General features: G+C 42.6%; 1 protein-coding gene across 8 annotated transcripts in view; it reads right to left on the bottom strand.

The window, feature by feature from the left end:
• PRRC2C (proline rich coiled-coil 2C) overlaps positions 1-14,690 on the bottom strand; it is a 99,019-nt gene that overhangs the window by 48,137 nt on the left and 36,192 nt on the right. For all 8 annotated transcript variants that reach the window (XM_081323997.1, XM_081324000.1, XM_081323996.1 and 5 more), the window contains 7 exons: positions 11,500-11,660; positions 10,772-11,018; positions 9,924-10,137; positions 6,623-8,992; positions 4,583-4,788; positions 4,110-4,264; positions 99-456 (listed from right to left, as the gene is read on the bottom strand). In XM_081323997.1, coding sequence (XP_081180123.1) covers positions 99-456; positions 4,110-4,264; positions 4,583-4,788; positions 6,623-8,992; positions 9,924-10,137; positions 10,772-11,018; positions 11,500-11,660 — 3,711 coding nt within the window. The remainder of the gene's footprint in view (positions 1-98; positions 457-4,109; positions 4,265-4,582; positions 4,789-6,622; positions 8,993-9,923; positions 10,138-10,771; positions 11,019-11,499; positions 11,661-14,690) is intronic.

Here is a 14,690-nt window from a genome sequence, read left to right on the forward strand (position 1 = left end):
CCAGAGAGAGAAGTTAATTCAACACTTTAAAGTATACGTTTTTCTTTTCTTCCATATGTAACTAGATGAAAGGAGAAAAAAAAAAGGTCTCCGCTTACATTTTTTAGAGATGTCATTGAGGACGGTGGTAGGGGGTACTTTATTATCCCAAAATTCAGCTCCTACAGCAGTATGGGCAGGTGCATTCTGCAGAGTTTTGCTTGTTCCTGCATAGTCTGTACAGATGTTCACCGCACAAGTTGCTGGTGTCTGTGGCTGAACTGAAGTTTGTGGACTTGGAATCTGAGACACACATTGCAATGGAACTTGTGGTTGAGCCTGACTTTGTTGAGCGGCAGCTGCAGCAGCAGCAGCGGCAGCAGCTGCAGTTGCCTGTTGTTGCTTTTTGGCAAACCTGGGCGGTAGCTTAGAATTTGCACATCTTCCTTTTTCATTTGAATTCTTTTTGGTCCAGACCTGAGAAAGAAAATATTGTTGAGATATGATCCACTAGGGAAAGATGAAACTGAAATGCTTAAATGGCAGAACAATGTACTTTTTCCAAATATCCAGTTAACTCAAGGAATGTATGTTTGACTGCTGGTTAAAAAATAATAATTAGATGAATTTATACAGCATAAGCAGACTGATTAGACATTCCTTCCTACAACTCTAAGATACATTTCCATGACCATTTTATCAACTACTAATCAGATAATGATAAATAACCTGGACTGAGGAGCTGCATACAAATAAATAAATAAATAAATAGTCAAACTAGAGTCTTGGACTTTAAGGGAGCTAATTTCAATAAACTTAGAGCTTGGGAACGATTCCATGGATGAGAATCCTCAAGGGGAAAACAACTCAAGAAGCTTGGGAAATTTTGAAAAGTGAGTTTATAAAAGCCCAGTCTAGCACAATACCAATGAAGAAGAAAAATAATAGCTCTCAAAAGAAACCAGCATGGCTGCATAAAGAACTCTCTGATAAGTTGAAAGACAAAAGGGACAACTATAAAAAGTGGAGAGAGGGGCACATAACTAAGGCAGAATATCAGCAAGTAGCCCAAGCCTGCAAAGATGAAGTGAGGAAAGCTAAGGCTCAAAATGAATTAAGGCTTGCGACAAAAGTAAAACAAAAAACAAAAAAGTTTCTTTCAACATGTAAAAAACAAGAAAAAAGTCAAGGAAACGACTGGTCCATTAGTGGAAGAAAGTGGCAAGAAGGTGACAGGCAACAGGGAGAAAGCAGAACTACTTAACTCATTTTTTGCATGTCTTTACAAAGGAAAAAACAGTCCAACCTATCAAAAACAGTACCGTAAAAAAGAGTAGAAACACAAGTTAAGATAGGCAAGAAGATGGTAAGTGAGCACCTGTCCAGCCTAGACAAGTTTAAATCACCTGGACCAGATGGATTATACTCCAAGGTTACAAAGGAACTGGCAGATGTGATCTCAGAACCACTGAACTATATATTTCAAAGATCCTGGAGCACCGGGGAACTATCAGAGGACTAGAAAAGAGCTGATGTAGTTCCCATCTTCAAAAAAGGGAAAAAAATAGATCCAGGAAACAACAGACTTATCAACCTGACCGCAACACCTGGGAAGATTCTGGAAAAGATAATCAAGCAATGAATCAGCGAACACCTAGGGGCAAACAAAGTCATAACCAAAGTCCAACATGGGTTTATCAAAAAGATATCATGCCAGACAAATCTTATTGCATTCTTTGACAAGGTGACAAAATGGACCAGAGAACTTCTGTGGATATAATTTACTTGGTCTTCAGTAAGTAGATAAAAGTATCTACCATTTGATAAAGTAGCCCACAACCTACTACTAGATAAGATAGAAAAATATGGGTTAGACAGCATCACCACCAGATGGATTCATAACTGGCTGACCAACCGCACTCAATGTGTAGTTCTCAATGGAACAGCATCTACATGGAGGAAGTATGCAGTGGGGTACCCCAAGGCTCTCTTTATTCTGTTCCAGCCTATGACTGTCCCAGTTTGATTCAAGGACAACCCCTTTTTTCTTTTTAAATCAATAGGCTGGAAAAAACCAACCCAAATTTATTTACAGTTCCAAATAATAAAGTCCTTCAAACAAAAAAGCAGCAGAATATTTTCCTTAACAAAAATAAAAGATTCAAACCTCAAACAAGAGTCAAACAGGAAGATTACCAAGAACAGACCAGGATTTTCTTTGGATTTCTACGAACGGTTGCCTTCAGCAACCAGTACCGCCCACACCTTCTCCTTTTATTAACAGCCCCAAGGCGTGGCTTCTCAATGCCTTCTCGTTTGGCTGAGTTGCTTCATAGACTTCATAGACTGCTCTGCTCAACTGCCTTCTGCTTCTAACGTCTCTAAACAGATTCAGTTGTGACTCCTCTGAGTCTGAACCCTCCTCCTCACACAGCTGAGCCTCATAACGAACACAACTGGATGGGCCAGGCTCTTCCTCCAACTGAAAGTCTTGCAATGCATCAGAGCCTCCATCCGACACTGAAGGCTCTCCAAACCCCTCCTCCTCCTCCTCCTCAGATCCCTTGGACTCAGCTGCTGGGTGCACAGGCTGACATGGAATCACAACACTGTTTTAGGCCCAGTACTCTTCAATATCTTCCTTAATGATTTGGATGAGGGGATAAATGGGGAACTCATCAAATTTGCAAATGACACCAAGGTGGCAGAAACAGTCAACACTCCAGAAGATAGGCTTAGGATACAGAAGGATCTTGACAGACCTGAACATTGGGTGCTATCTAACAAAATGAAATATAATGGTGAAAAAGGTAAGTTTCTATATTTAGGCAAGAAAAACCAAATGTACAGTATAAGTAGTACCTCACTCAATAGTAGTAACTGTGAGAGGGATCTCGGAGTCCTAGTGGACAATCACTTAAAATATGAGCCAACAGCGTGCTACAGCTGCCAAAAAAGCCAACACAGTTCTACGCTGCATTAACAGAGGGATAGAATCAAGATCACATGAGGGGTTAATACTACTTTATAATGCCTTGGTAAGGCCATACTTGGAATACTGCATGCAGTTTTGGTCACCATGATGTAAAAAAGATGTTGAGACTCTAGAAAGAGTATAGAGAAGAACCACAAAGACTGGAGGCTAAAACATATAAAGAAGGGTTGCTGGAATTGGGTATGTCAAGTTTAATAAAGAGAAGGATTAGGGCAGGGGTAGGCAACTTCGGCTCTTTTATGACTCATGGACTTCAACTCCCAGAATTCCTGAGTCAGCTGACTCAGGAATTCTGGGAGCTGAAGTCCCTGAGTCATAAAAGAGCCGAGGTTGCCTATCCCTGGACTAAGGGATGACATGATAGCAGTGTTCCAACATCTAAGGAGTTGCCACAAAGAAGAGGGAGTCAAGCTATTCTCCAAAGCACCTGAAGACAGGACAAGAAGCAATGGATGGAAACTAATCAAAGAAAGAAGCAACCTAGAACAGAGGAGAAATTTCCTGACAGATAGAACAATTAATCAGTGGAACAATCTGCTTCCAGAAATTGTGAATGTTCCAACACTGGAAGTTTTTAAGAGGAGACTGGAGAACCATTTGTCTGAAATGGTATAGGGTTTCCTGCCTGAGCAGGGTGTTGGACTAGAAGCCTCCAAGGTCCCTTTCAACATCATCATCATCATCATTATTGCTTGCAATGAAAAATGTTCTGGGAAAGGATGGCATTAATTTAAAGTAGAATGTTCGGTGAATAGGATGCCTGATCACCATTTACTACAAATATTTCTCAATTTCAACTCCTGGTCAATCCAAGGAATATGAATCATAGCAAGGTATATGCAAGCAGTTGTAGTTCAGCAACATCTGAAGAGCCGCAGAATACTCAATATGTGGTGAGGGATACATATTAAGTGATAAAATGTATTAAATATGTAAATAGTTTATAGCATGAGATCAACTTATCCTGTAACATTCTAAGCAGAAAAGGACATCACAAAATAGAGTAAATCAGAATTCCTTTGCAGGGACTAAAGAATGTGCAGAAAGTGTAATTGAAATTATCTGAGGAACCAGATATAATTCAAATCAATACTTCTTTCTACAAGAAAAAATAATGCTATGCATGATCTCAAACCTGCACTGTTTGTTCTTCTTTCTTTCTACGTTCTTCATCTTGCAAACGTTTTTGCTGTTTTTTTGACACTACTTCAGTAAAACCATCATTGTTCAAGTTGGATTGGGAATCTTCAACTACTGTCACTTCAGGATGGTCATCAATAATGACAACGCCTATAAAGGAAATCCAAATTTTAATTAGACCTATACCTAGACACCAGTTCAAAGTAATGGCCATTATCGTAGGTTTAGTTTATTCAGGGGAAAGGATTCCCCCCCCCCATTCCACTCAATGTTTCATGAAGAAAGCATTACATACAATCATAGGGCTGGAAGGTACCTTGGAAGTCTTCCAGCCCAACCCCCCCTACTCAGTGCAAGAATCCTCATACGATTCTGGATAAATGGTTACTCAATCTTTTCCTGACAATCTGCAGGAATGGAGCATTTATGAACCTTAAAGTGTCTTAAAGAGATTCTCCAAGTACGTACTTGCGTAGTTATTAAGATCAAACTGAGAGATTGCATCCACTTTCTCTTTGGGTTTTTTTGGGCCAGACTTGGTTTCTTCCCGCTTCTTGTTGTTGCTATCTTTGGAACCTTTCGGCAGAGCAGCACTGTTACCATTTTCCTCCTGATGCAAACTGCTGCTTACTGATTCAGTGCTAATCACAACAGGTATCTGTTCTTCAAATGGTCTGTACAAGAAACAGGGCCAATTAATTTAGTAATCATAAATAATTAGTAAAAGCACAACAATGGAAGAAAAGGTGGTATTTAGCACATTATGGAACATTGTCCATATTTTAATTCCACATGCCTCATTTTACATACAAGTAATCCTCAACTTATGTTCGTTTTATGCAGCAGAACGGGTGCTTTGGGCCACTGTAAAATGTTCCGCTTGCTCTGTTACATGACCACACTTTGGGCACTTAGTAATCTGTTTGCATTTATGACCAGTTGCCAAGTGCCCTGTGATCACGTAACCGCCATTTGCAATCTTTTCTGCCAACTTCCCCAGAAAGTCAATGGAAAGATGGGAAGAAAGGTTGTGAGCACAGGAGATGCTGGATTTGAGGTATGTCCCCAGCATGCCAAGGGATTTCCCCTCCCCTCCATACAGGAACGAGAAAGCCTATTGAGCACTGGAGGAACAGGCCTCAAATCTGGTGAAAATGAACACCAGGATTTTGAGCCTCCAAAAACAATGGCATTCGCTAGCATTTTCAATATATTTGTGGTCTGTTCCTCCAGCATACTGAGGGGTTTCTCTCCCCACCTCACCAGATCCAGGAGGTCCAGGCTCTCTACCCAATGCTCTGAATAACAACTCACACTATACTTGAAGACCACAACTGGGAGAGCTGGGATTGCAGTCACTGCATGAAGTGGTCACATGGAATCTCACTTAATGACTGCTTTGCTCGATGATCAAGATTCCAAGTCCAATCGTCACTGTAAGTGGTGGACTACCTGTACTACAGTAGAGCTATTTTGTCCTTTCTTAACAAATACAGAAAATTTCCTGGAAGAAGCCACCATTGTCTGGAGAGCTGCACTGAACTGTGCGTGTTCTGAAAATAGCAGCCACTTCTGAGATCATGCTATCTGGTGTGGTCTGTTCTGCTTCCTTAACGTGAGCTCTGGAGACCTTTGAAAGGTAAGTATGAGGTAAGTGACATGGGGCGAAGAGGGGGTTGCTGCACCTGGTGGGATGGAAATGGGCCAAGGGGCAGATAGTGGAGCAAGGGAGGTCTTGGGAGGCCAAGGGCAGGGCCCTTGCATCCTGTGCTCTGTTTAACAATCGTATCAGGAAGAGAAGACAGGAGGGTCATTAAGTGAGATGATCACGTTTGCTTCACTTAATGGCCATTATGACATCTGACTGTAATAGTCAGGCTCCGTTATGGTCCTCAGTTAAGGACTAAACTATGCAAGCAATCAAATACTATCAGGCATTCTCAGCTGTTAACTTCCAAGAAACTATAAGAAAAGAAATTGAGAGAGAAGGAATATTCTGACCACTTTTGATGCTGGCTTTATCTGCAGTAAATTTATCTCTTCTCTCATCAATTCCCTCCTAGAGATATGCTCCATAACAACAATTTCCTTATCCTATCTTTTAAATGGAAGTAACTTTCAGAGCTGCACAAGTTTGGATTCATGTTTGTTGTTTTTTTTTTAAAAAAAGAGAGCTACAAGCCTTGGAATGTGAACACAGCATGTCGAGGACTCATTAAACAGACTGGGCGATATCTGTTCTCAAGATTGTGCAGCTGCTGTGTGGAGAATTCCACTGCAACTGCACAACCTGGGAAAAAACAAGACGTGGCTGCAAAATGAGTTACACTCAAGCGCTGCATTCAGGCTCCTACATGCTCTGAAAACACGTGAATCGAAACCTGAAGCATATCGAGACATTATTTTTTTTAAAAAAATAATAATTTAAAATTAAAATTCCGGCAAAATAAAATAACAAAGCTGGCTTTTATTCGAAGCTTTTCTACATTTAGGTTTTTTCGTACTTACCCCCTTTTCCCAGATCTTATCGGAGGGCCGCTTCTCCTTTCGTTTCTTGGCCCTGAAAAGTTGCGTCCGGATTTGGATGGGCCATTATTGCCCCGGCGATTTTGCCGATCGATCCCAGGCCTCTGACTGGAAAAACTTCTCTTGGCTATTTCTCTTTTGGGGATGAGTGTGTTCTCTCCCGTTTTAACAGCTCCCTGTGCCGTGATGTCTGCTATTTTTCTTTCGTCCCTCTCGCGTCTCTCGTTGAAATCGCTACTTTCCGAAGCAGTTTCCCACTCTTCATTTGCCTGGTCTGAAGAGTTCTGATTGGACAAGTCCGGGGTCTTACTCCCTGAAACCTCCAAAGTAGTGCTTGGCTGCTCGTTAACAGCATTACTCACTGCCACGCTTGATGACGAACTAGTTGTCACTTCGTTTACTTTTGATGCCGCCTCTCTTTCTTTTAATCGCCTGAAGCGTGGTGGCTTGTCTTGTCTGGGAGGCCGTGCAGGCCTTTGCCTTCGTGGCCGTTCCCTGGCGGGATCAAATTTCCTCTCAAACTTGGCAGGAGGCCTTTTTTCCAACGGCACGGGGCCATAATGCTCATGCCTTCGTTGCGGCTCTCCATCTTCAGCCTTGGAGATTTCTGTTTGTCTCGGATTCCACTGATTCTCTCTGTATCCTGGTCTCCTAAGAAGAGACGGTCGAGGTGGGCGACCGACTGGATCCCTTCCACCGCGTCTAAACATCCCCCCTCTGCCACGTCTAGAAGGTTCTCCTTTAGGCAGGAAACCTGGTTTGGTCTTGTTTTCATCTTCTCTTACGTATGCTTTATCCACAACTCTATGGTCCCCTCGAATGTTATTTTCCGGTTTGAAAGACAGCAGGGCTTTTGAAGGTTTTTTAACATCTGCCCTTTCTTCTTTCTTTGGGTGTTTGCCTTTGCATAAGCTGTCCTTGTCTGACAGTAGAGTATCGCTTGCACTTTCATGGACTTCACTGTCAGAGTCAGTTTCTGAGCCTCTTTGTCTTCGCCGTTTCGGAACAACTTCAAAATCAGAGCTCTCACTACGGGTTTCGCTCTCCTCTCTCTGCCTAAGAGGACCGGAAGCGACATGGTCTACTCTCGGTTTAGTATCTCGGTAATGTGGATAATCTCTATTGTGACCTCTTCCACCTCGACCCCTGCCTCCGTAAGAACCTCTATAGCTGCGTCCCCTAGAGTAATATTCTCCACGTCCTCTTCCTCTGTATCCTTGGTCCGGAAACCAGTCCCTATTTTCTTTCCAGTATGTTCTGGGAGGTGCTCCAGGCTCTCTTTTTACTGGCCTAGTTTCAATACCATGTCTTTCTACAGTTCGTTCTTTGTTAATTATTTTCTCCGGCTGTTTTTCTTCCTTCGCATTTGCAGGTTGTTGAACTGGTAACTCTTGTACGCTAAGTGGTGGAGCCTCAACTGCAGTTTGTGGAGTATTTGGCTGTGGAACTGAAGGTGGAAGTGTTTGGATTGTAGCTGGCTGATGAGATACAGGAAGTACTACTGCTGCTGCCTGCTGTACAATGAGAGGCTGCTGAACAGTCGGTGCAATTATAGATTCTGTGGGGTTGTCTGTACCCTCTGCAGCTTGTGATGTGTTTTGCAATGTTTTCTTATCATCTGTAATGGCTTTCTCTGGTTCTAACCTGGAAACTGGCATCGGAGGCTGATCCCTTTTCTCAATTTTGTTGACTCTCTCGTTTGTCAATCTTTCTCCGTCCCGTTCTTTCTTCTGTTCACGTTCCTCTCTTTGTTCACGCTCTTCTTTCATATCACGAAGAATAGGCTTTTTAATGGGACCAGATCTTCTCATTGGCCTGTCGCTACCTTCCTCTCTTCTACCATATGCTGGCCTCGGACCCCATCTAGTTTCAGATTTAGGTTTAAAGGGTTTTTCAGGTTTTGATCCCTCTAACAACCTACTAGCTGTAAAGCCCTCCTTTTTCTGCTTGCTGTCTAGTCTTTCCAGCAGTGGCTCTTTGGTTTCAGTGTGTCTGTTGTTTATTTTGGGAAGAGTTGCCTGTGTATCACTCACTGGTTCTTCTGATTTCAAAGAATGAGTTGATCCGTGAGAAATGCTTTTCTTCAGAGAAGAATTGTTCTCTTCTACAGACACCTGCTGTTCTTTGGAGCTCTCTGGAATATTTCCTGCAGTTCCTTCAAAACTTACTGCTGATGGGCATGTATCAGACTGATGAGACTGTGCATTTTCCAAAGACCTGCTTGATGTTTGCTGTACGTTCACATCCTCAGATTCTTTGAAGTCTGTCTTTATATGTGGTTCTAACAGACCTTCTTCTCCTGAGTATACTGCTTCAATTGTTATTTGATCTTGATCCAAAAGTTCTTCAGGCCTAGAGGAAACAAGCCACATTTTCAGCTGAAGTCTTATCAATCATCCTAAACAATATAATAACATAGGAGCATGTTTAAAATATGAGTTATTTCTTGTATCCTGGAAGATATCTATTGGTAACCCCATTAGTTCTGAAGATATTATTTGGGGTTGGAACGGCTTTTCAACATTTAGAATATTCTTATATCTAAACATATAGTAAATCTCACAAGCATCCCAATGGGCATGTATTCAGAAGAAACTGAAATACTCTAGCTGCTAAAATGAACAGATCTAAATATGTTTACAGGCAGTCCTCATTTAGTGACCATTCAGTTACAATAGTGTTAAAAATAACTTTACAACCAATTCTCACACTGATGACATTTGCAGGTCTGTAAAGCAAAGGAAAAGTGAAAATCATATGCATAGTTGCAGATTCACTTAATGACTGAGTTGCCTGTCCCAAATGTGGTCACTAAAGAGAGCCACTTGTATATGACAAGTACTTTAAATTTAGTTCACTATGAATTATTTTAGCAATATTAATAGCTACTCATAGATGTATTTTATAACTTATAGCTGACATTCAGGGTCAAAGTAGTTAATGATGAGGGGGATATGTGGACAATCTTTTTTTTTAAAGTGGAAAACAGTCAAATAGTTCATAATAAAAATGAAGGAGAATGTCTGCTTTTTTCATTGCCAAATATCCATCTGTTAATTCAATTACTTTAATGGAACTGGAATTACATTTACATTTTTCTGTTACTTGTCCAAGAGAGACAAGTACTGAAGAATATGGTTATTTTGTAAAAAAACAAAACAAAAACCCATTAATTAGGAAAAAAATATGTTGATCCTTTTATATTCTTGAAAGTTAGAGGTATACCTGAATGTAAGCATTGTAGGGAAGAAAGCCACAATATACACAAAAAACCAAAGATTACCTTAGATCAACAGTTTCTTCAAGGATTTTTGGGGAGGTACTAGTTTGTTGAGGATCTGTGTGAGTATATGGTTCTGACCCCCATATCATACGTGATTCTGTCAGTGGTATGGCATGTTCCCTTGCTGATCGCGTAACATGATCAAAAGAATCTGAACCAGCTCCTGTCCCCTCTATTTGATCTCTCCTCAGAAGTGGTTTAGGAGGTATAATTCCTGAAATGGAGATATTCAAATTAAGAAGAGTAAGTGCTAGGACTGGCATCCAATTCTTCTGACTTTTAACATAGAGGGGTAAAACTGTCAGCCCTTCAAACAGACTAAAAAAACCCAAAGTTATGAATTTTAATACTACTTTTATTATAAAATCACAGTAACAGAAATTGCAAGTCTGAATGCACCTCCTTTCTCCCTTCTTTTATCTATAAGACACAAAGGAGGGACAAGCCTGAAAGGCTTTCTTAAAATTGTCCAACTGTTGACTGGGTTGCGGCTCTTCCTCCTATTCCTAAAAGTTACTATTACAGTCCATTAAATACACTGAAAGACTGTTTAAAATGTATAACAAACACATCCTATAAATATATTTTGCTGTAGGAACATATTTTTGCAGTTGGGGCACAACATAGAAGAGGTCATATTCCTGGTAGCTATTCATTTATCCTTGAATAATGTCATTAGAGGAATGTTTCTAATAAGGATAGTACTGTAGCTTTCAACATACTTGCTTTGAAATAAATATCCCTTTGAAATACCTAATCTCAGAATATTCGATGATGATCTGAGGCACAAAGACAATTATGCCAATTATGAGAAAAGTGCTGCCTACAGCATATAGTAAGAGTTATACCAGGATGGATAGGTGGCATATCCATAGTAGGTCTTCCTGACATCATTCTTGGATCCACGTAAGGCTGCATCATGAGCCACCTTGGATCAAAGCCCATAGAAGCCAAATGTGGGGGGTGCGGTTGCATAGGTTGGTACAATGGTCTATGTGGTGGAGGGGGAACAGGACTGCTAGAAGGTTGTGCTGGTGTAGACTGTGGTAAAATTCCTTGCTGCTGCTGTTGCCATTGTTGCTGCTTCATTTGCTCCTACAAAAAAGCAAATACAATCAACTTTTCCTCTATACAATTTTTCTTAGAAACATGTTATATATTTAATTCATATTCTTTTCAGCTACAAGTGTTCTGGAATAAATAGTATATATTTAATAGTATATATTAAATAGTATATATTTAATGCTCTTGATGTCCAAAGTCTCAACTCTCACTATGGGAACTTTGGTAGCATTAACTATGACAATGGATCGATGGATGGATGGATAAATAACACAGTTAATTTCTACATTTACATATAAAATATGTAAATTCTAGGCTAAAATGGTACAGGTGTACAAATAATCTACGTATGTAGGAAGATCAATTAACATAAAATTGCTAGATTAATTTTGGATTGTAGAAGCTATTACTTATTCCATGGAATCTTCAGTTATAAGCAATCTTTAGTTACTTGTGTCTCCATAAATGAAATTGAATAAAATATGTATTATAAAGCTTAAGATAAATCCATTACCTGTTGCCTCTGAAATCGTGGTGGCAACGATTTCTGAAACTGCTTTGAATAGCCAGAAGAAACAGCAGGACGAGGCTGAGCACCAGAATCAGGCTCATTTTCATGTGAATTGTCTTTTTCGTTATGATTGGTTTCTTGTATGGTAGAAACAAGTTGACAATCTGTCCAAGGGGAAAGACAAAAAAGGTTAGTGCCATATAGGATTTAACTGATAAAATGATGAGCAAAACGAACATATAGTTCAGTGTTTTTTAAGATGTTTCACCAGGATTTCCGATTTTGCAGCGTAGTGCCCGGTCGTGAATATCCGCACCTGTGGCTAGTTTCGCCCTGCTAAATGGGTCTAAATTGCTCCAGAGTGGTGGCGAAGAAAAGAAGGGTGCCCCAACAATTCTGGAATGTTGGCAGTCGTTTCGCTTGATTCTGGGAAAGCCTTCTAACCCTACAGGAGAAAGGCTGGTCACACTTTGTTGACCAGCCCAAGGTACTTGAACCCGAAGTCCAAAAGCACTAACCAGCATAACAGTGAACAGCGTGCTTGAAGCTGGGTGAGGAATTTGATCTTCTCTCTCCTATTTTATCTCTGATTTCCTGGAAAAGTTCCCCAAGAAGCAAAATTGAGAAGGGAGGGGATAACCTCACCCTTCTATAGACGGAAGGGGCGAATTAAACCGTTATGGGGAATAAAAATACAAAATACTACAGTTTGGATAAATTTGAAAGCTAAAAAAAATTGTTAAAACTCTACACCTGAAAAAGCAATGATGAAATTACACACACACACACACACACACACACACACACAACTCTTTGTTTTAAAGTTAAAACAATGAACAGTGACATCTAGTGGAGGATTAGAGAATACTACAGCAGCATTGACCCAGAATTTGGCAAGATGCCTAGAAATAGCAAAAAATAACTGGGCACAAAGCATTGAGCTATCTACTACTGAGTGAAACTACATATGTTTAGAAACTGCTGACCTTCTGGGATTATAAACACACTGAGCTGCATTCTTAAATCTAAGAACTGTTTGCAGAGAAAGAAAAATCTTGGCCTCTGGCTAATCTTCTAAAGGAGAAATTACTGGAAAACTTTTAGATGGTCAAATACTTTGAACTGAATCCTGACTGGTTGATAATTACAAGACCCCTGAAAAGAAGAACTGTCACAAAATGTCTTCCGCTATGTCACCCCCCACCACTGGGCTGCGGAACCAACCAGGTGGTTCTGCCCCAGGCGCCTAATGGACCCTGATCGGTTCCAGATGGCGCTTGGGTCTGTTCCTATCTCCCTCACTCACAGCTTTAGTGGATGCCTGGGAAAGGGCTGCCACTGAGGCGCTCAACCATGTTGTCCCCTTGTGACCCCTAACCTGACGCAGATCCCGGTGGGCTCTATGGTTTTTTTCGGAGCTCCAGGAGATGAAACGTCGGAGACGGGGTCTAGAATGCTGTTGGAGATCCAGCCAATCTGAACCTGACCGATTGCGGCTAAGAGCCATTACAAGGTCTTATCTCGCTGCAATGAGGACGGCAAAGTCTAATGACTTCGCTGCCCTTATCGCGTCCGCAGATAATCGCCCGGCCGCCCTGTTTTGGGTTACTCGCTCCCTCCTTCATCGGGAGGATCCCTTGCAGGGGCAGGCCGAGGAGTTCAGTCGTCATCTTGCGGATAAAATTGCTCAGATTCGGGCCGGCTTGGACTCTGACTGGACAGAGTCTGACAGGGAGGAATCGAGTGGTCTTAAGAGTGTTATCTGGACTGAGTTCGATCCTATGACCCCCGATGAGGTGGACAGGATCATGAGGAGGCTGAGCTCTACCACCTGTTTATTGGACCCATGCCCCTCCTGGCTGGTTTATGCAGCCCAGGAGAAGACACGAGGCTGGTTCCAGGCAGTAATAACTGCTTCTTTGAGCGAGGGCGTTTTCCCTGCCACCTTGAAAGAGGCGGTGGTGAGGCCCCTCCTCAAGAAGCCCACCCTGGACTCGGCGGTTTTGAATAACTATCATCCTGTCTCCAACTTTTTCAGACCCGGGCGTAGCACGGAGACGGCTTTGGTCGCACTGGTGAATGATCTCTGGCAGGCTCAGGACAGGGGTTGTTCCTCTGTCCTAGTCCTATTAGACCTCTCAGCGGCTTTTGATACCATCGACCATGGTATCCTACTGTGGCGTCTCAGGGCCCTGGGAGTGGGGGGCACTGTTTTACAGTGGTTCTCCTCCTACCTCCTGGGCCGCTCGCAGTCGGTGTTGACGGGAGGACAGAGGTCCACCCCGAGATCTCTCGCTTGTGGAGTCGCTCAGGGGTCGGTCCTCTCTCCCTTCCTGTTCAACATCTACATGAAGCCGCTGGGTGAGCTCATTCGTGGTTTCGGGGTGAGGTATCACCAGTACGCTGATGATACCCAACTTTCTCTTTCCACCCTGAATCAACCCAGTGATGCCCTCGCCGTGATGTCCCGTTGCCTGGAGGCGGTCCGGGTTTGGATGGGGAAAAACAGGCTTCGTCTCAATCCTGACAAGACTGAGTGGCTGTTCATGGAGAAGGCTGACCAGCCTTCTCCATCATTAACAATAGGGGATGAGGTATTACTCCCAGTTGATAGGGCTCGCAACTTGGGCGTCATCCTGGATTCACGGCTCAGTTTTGAAGATCATATAGGAGCCGTGACCAGGGGGGCTTTTGCCCAGATTCACCTGGTGCGCCAGTTGCGTCCCTATCTGGACCGAGATGCTCTACGTACAGTCACTCATGCGCTCGTGACCTCCCGGTTAGACTACTGCAATGCCCTCTACATGGGGCTGCCCTTGAGGACCACCCGAAGGCTTCAACTGGTGCAGAATTCAGCCGCACGAGTTTTGATGGGAGCTTCTGGATACTCCCGTGTAACACCTCTTCTCCGTGAGCTACATTGGCTTCCGGTTTCCCTCTGGGTGAGATTCAAGGTGCTGGTAATGAACCATAAAGCCCTAAATGGCTTGGGTCCGGACTATCTAAGGGAACACCTGCTGCTGGCATCATCTTCCCATCGTCCTGTGCGCCCCCACAGGGAGGGCCTTCGCAGGGTACCGCCGGTTAATGAATGCCGGAGGGTTACTCCCAGGGGAGGGGCGTTCTCTGTGGGTGTGCCTGCCCTATGGAACCAACTACCCACGGAACCTAGGACTGCCCCCGACCTGCGCTCA

This window comes from Vipera berus, assembly GCF_964194415.1.
Source record: "Vipera berus genome assembly, chromosome: 3".
NCBI lineage: Eukaryota > Metazoa > Chordata > Lepidosauria > Squamata > Viperidae > Vipera > Vipera berus.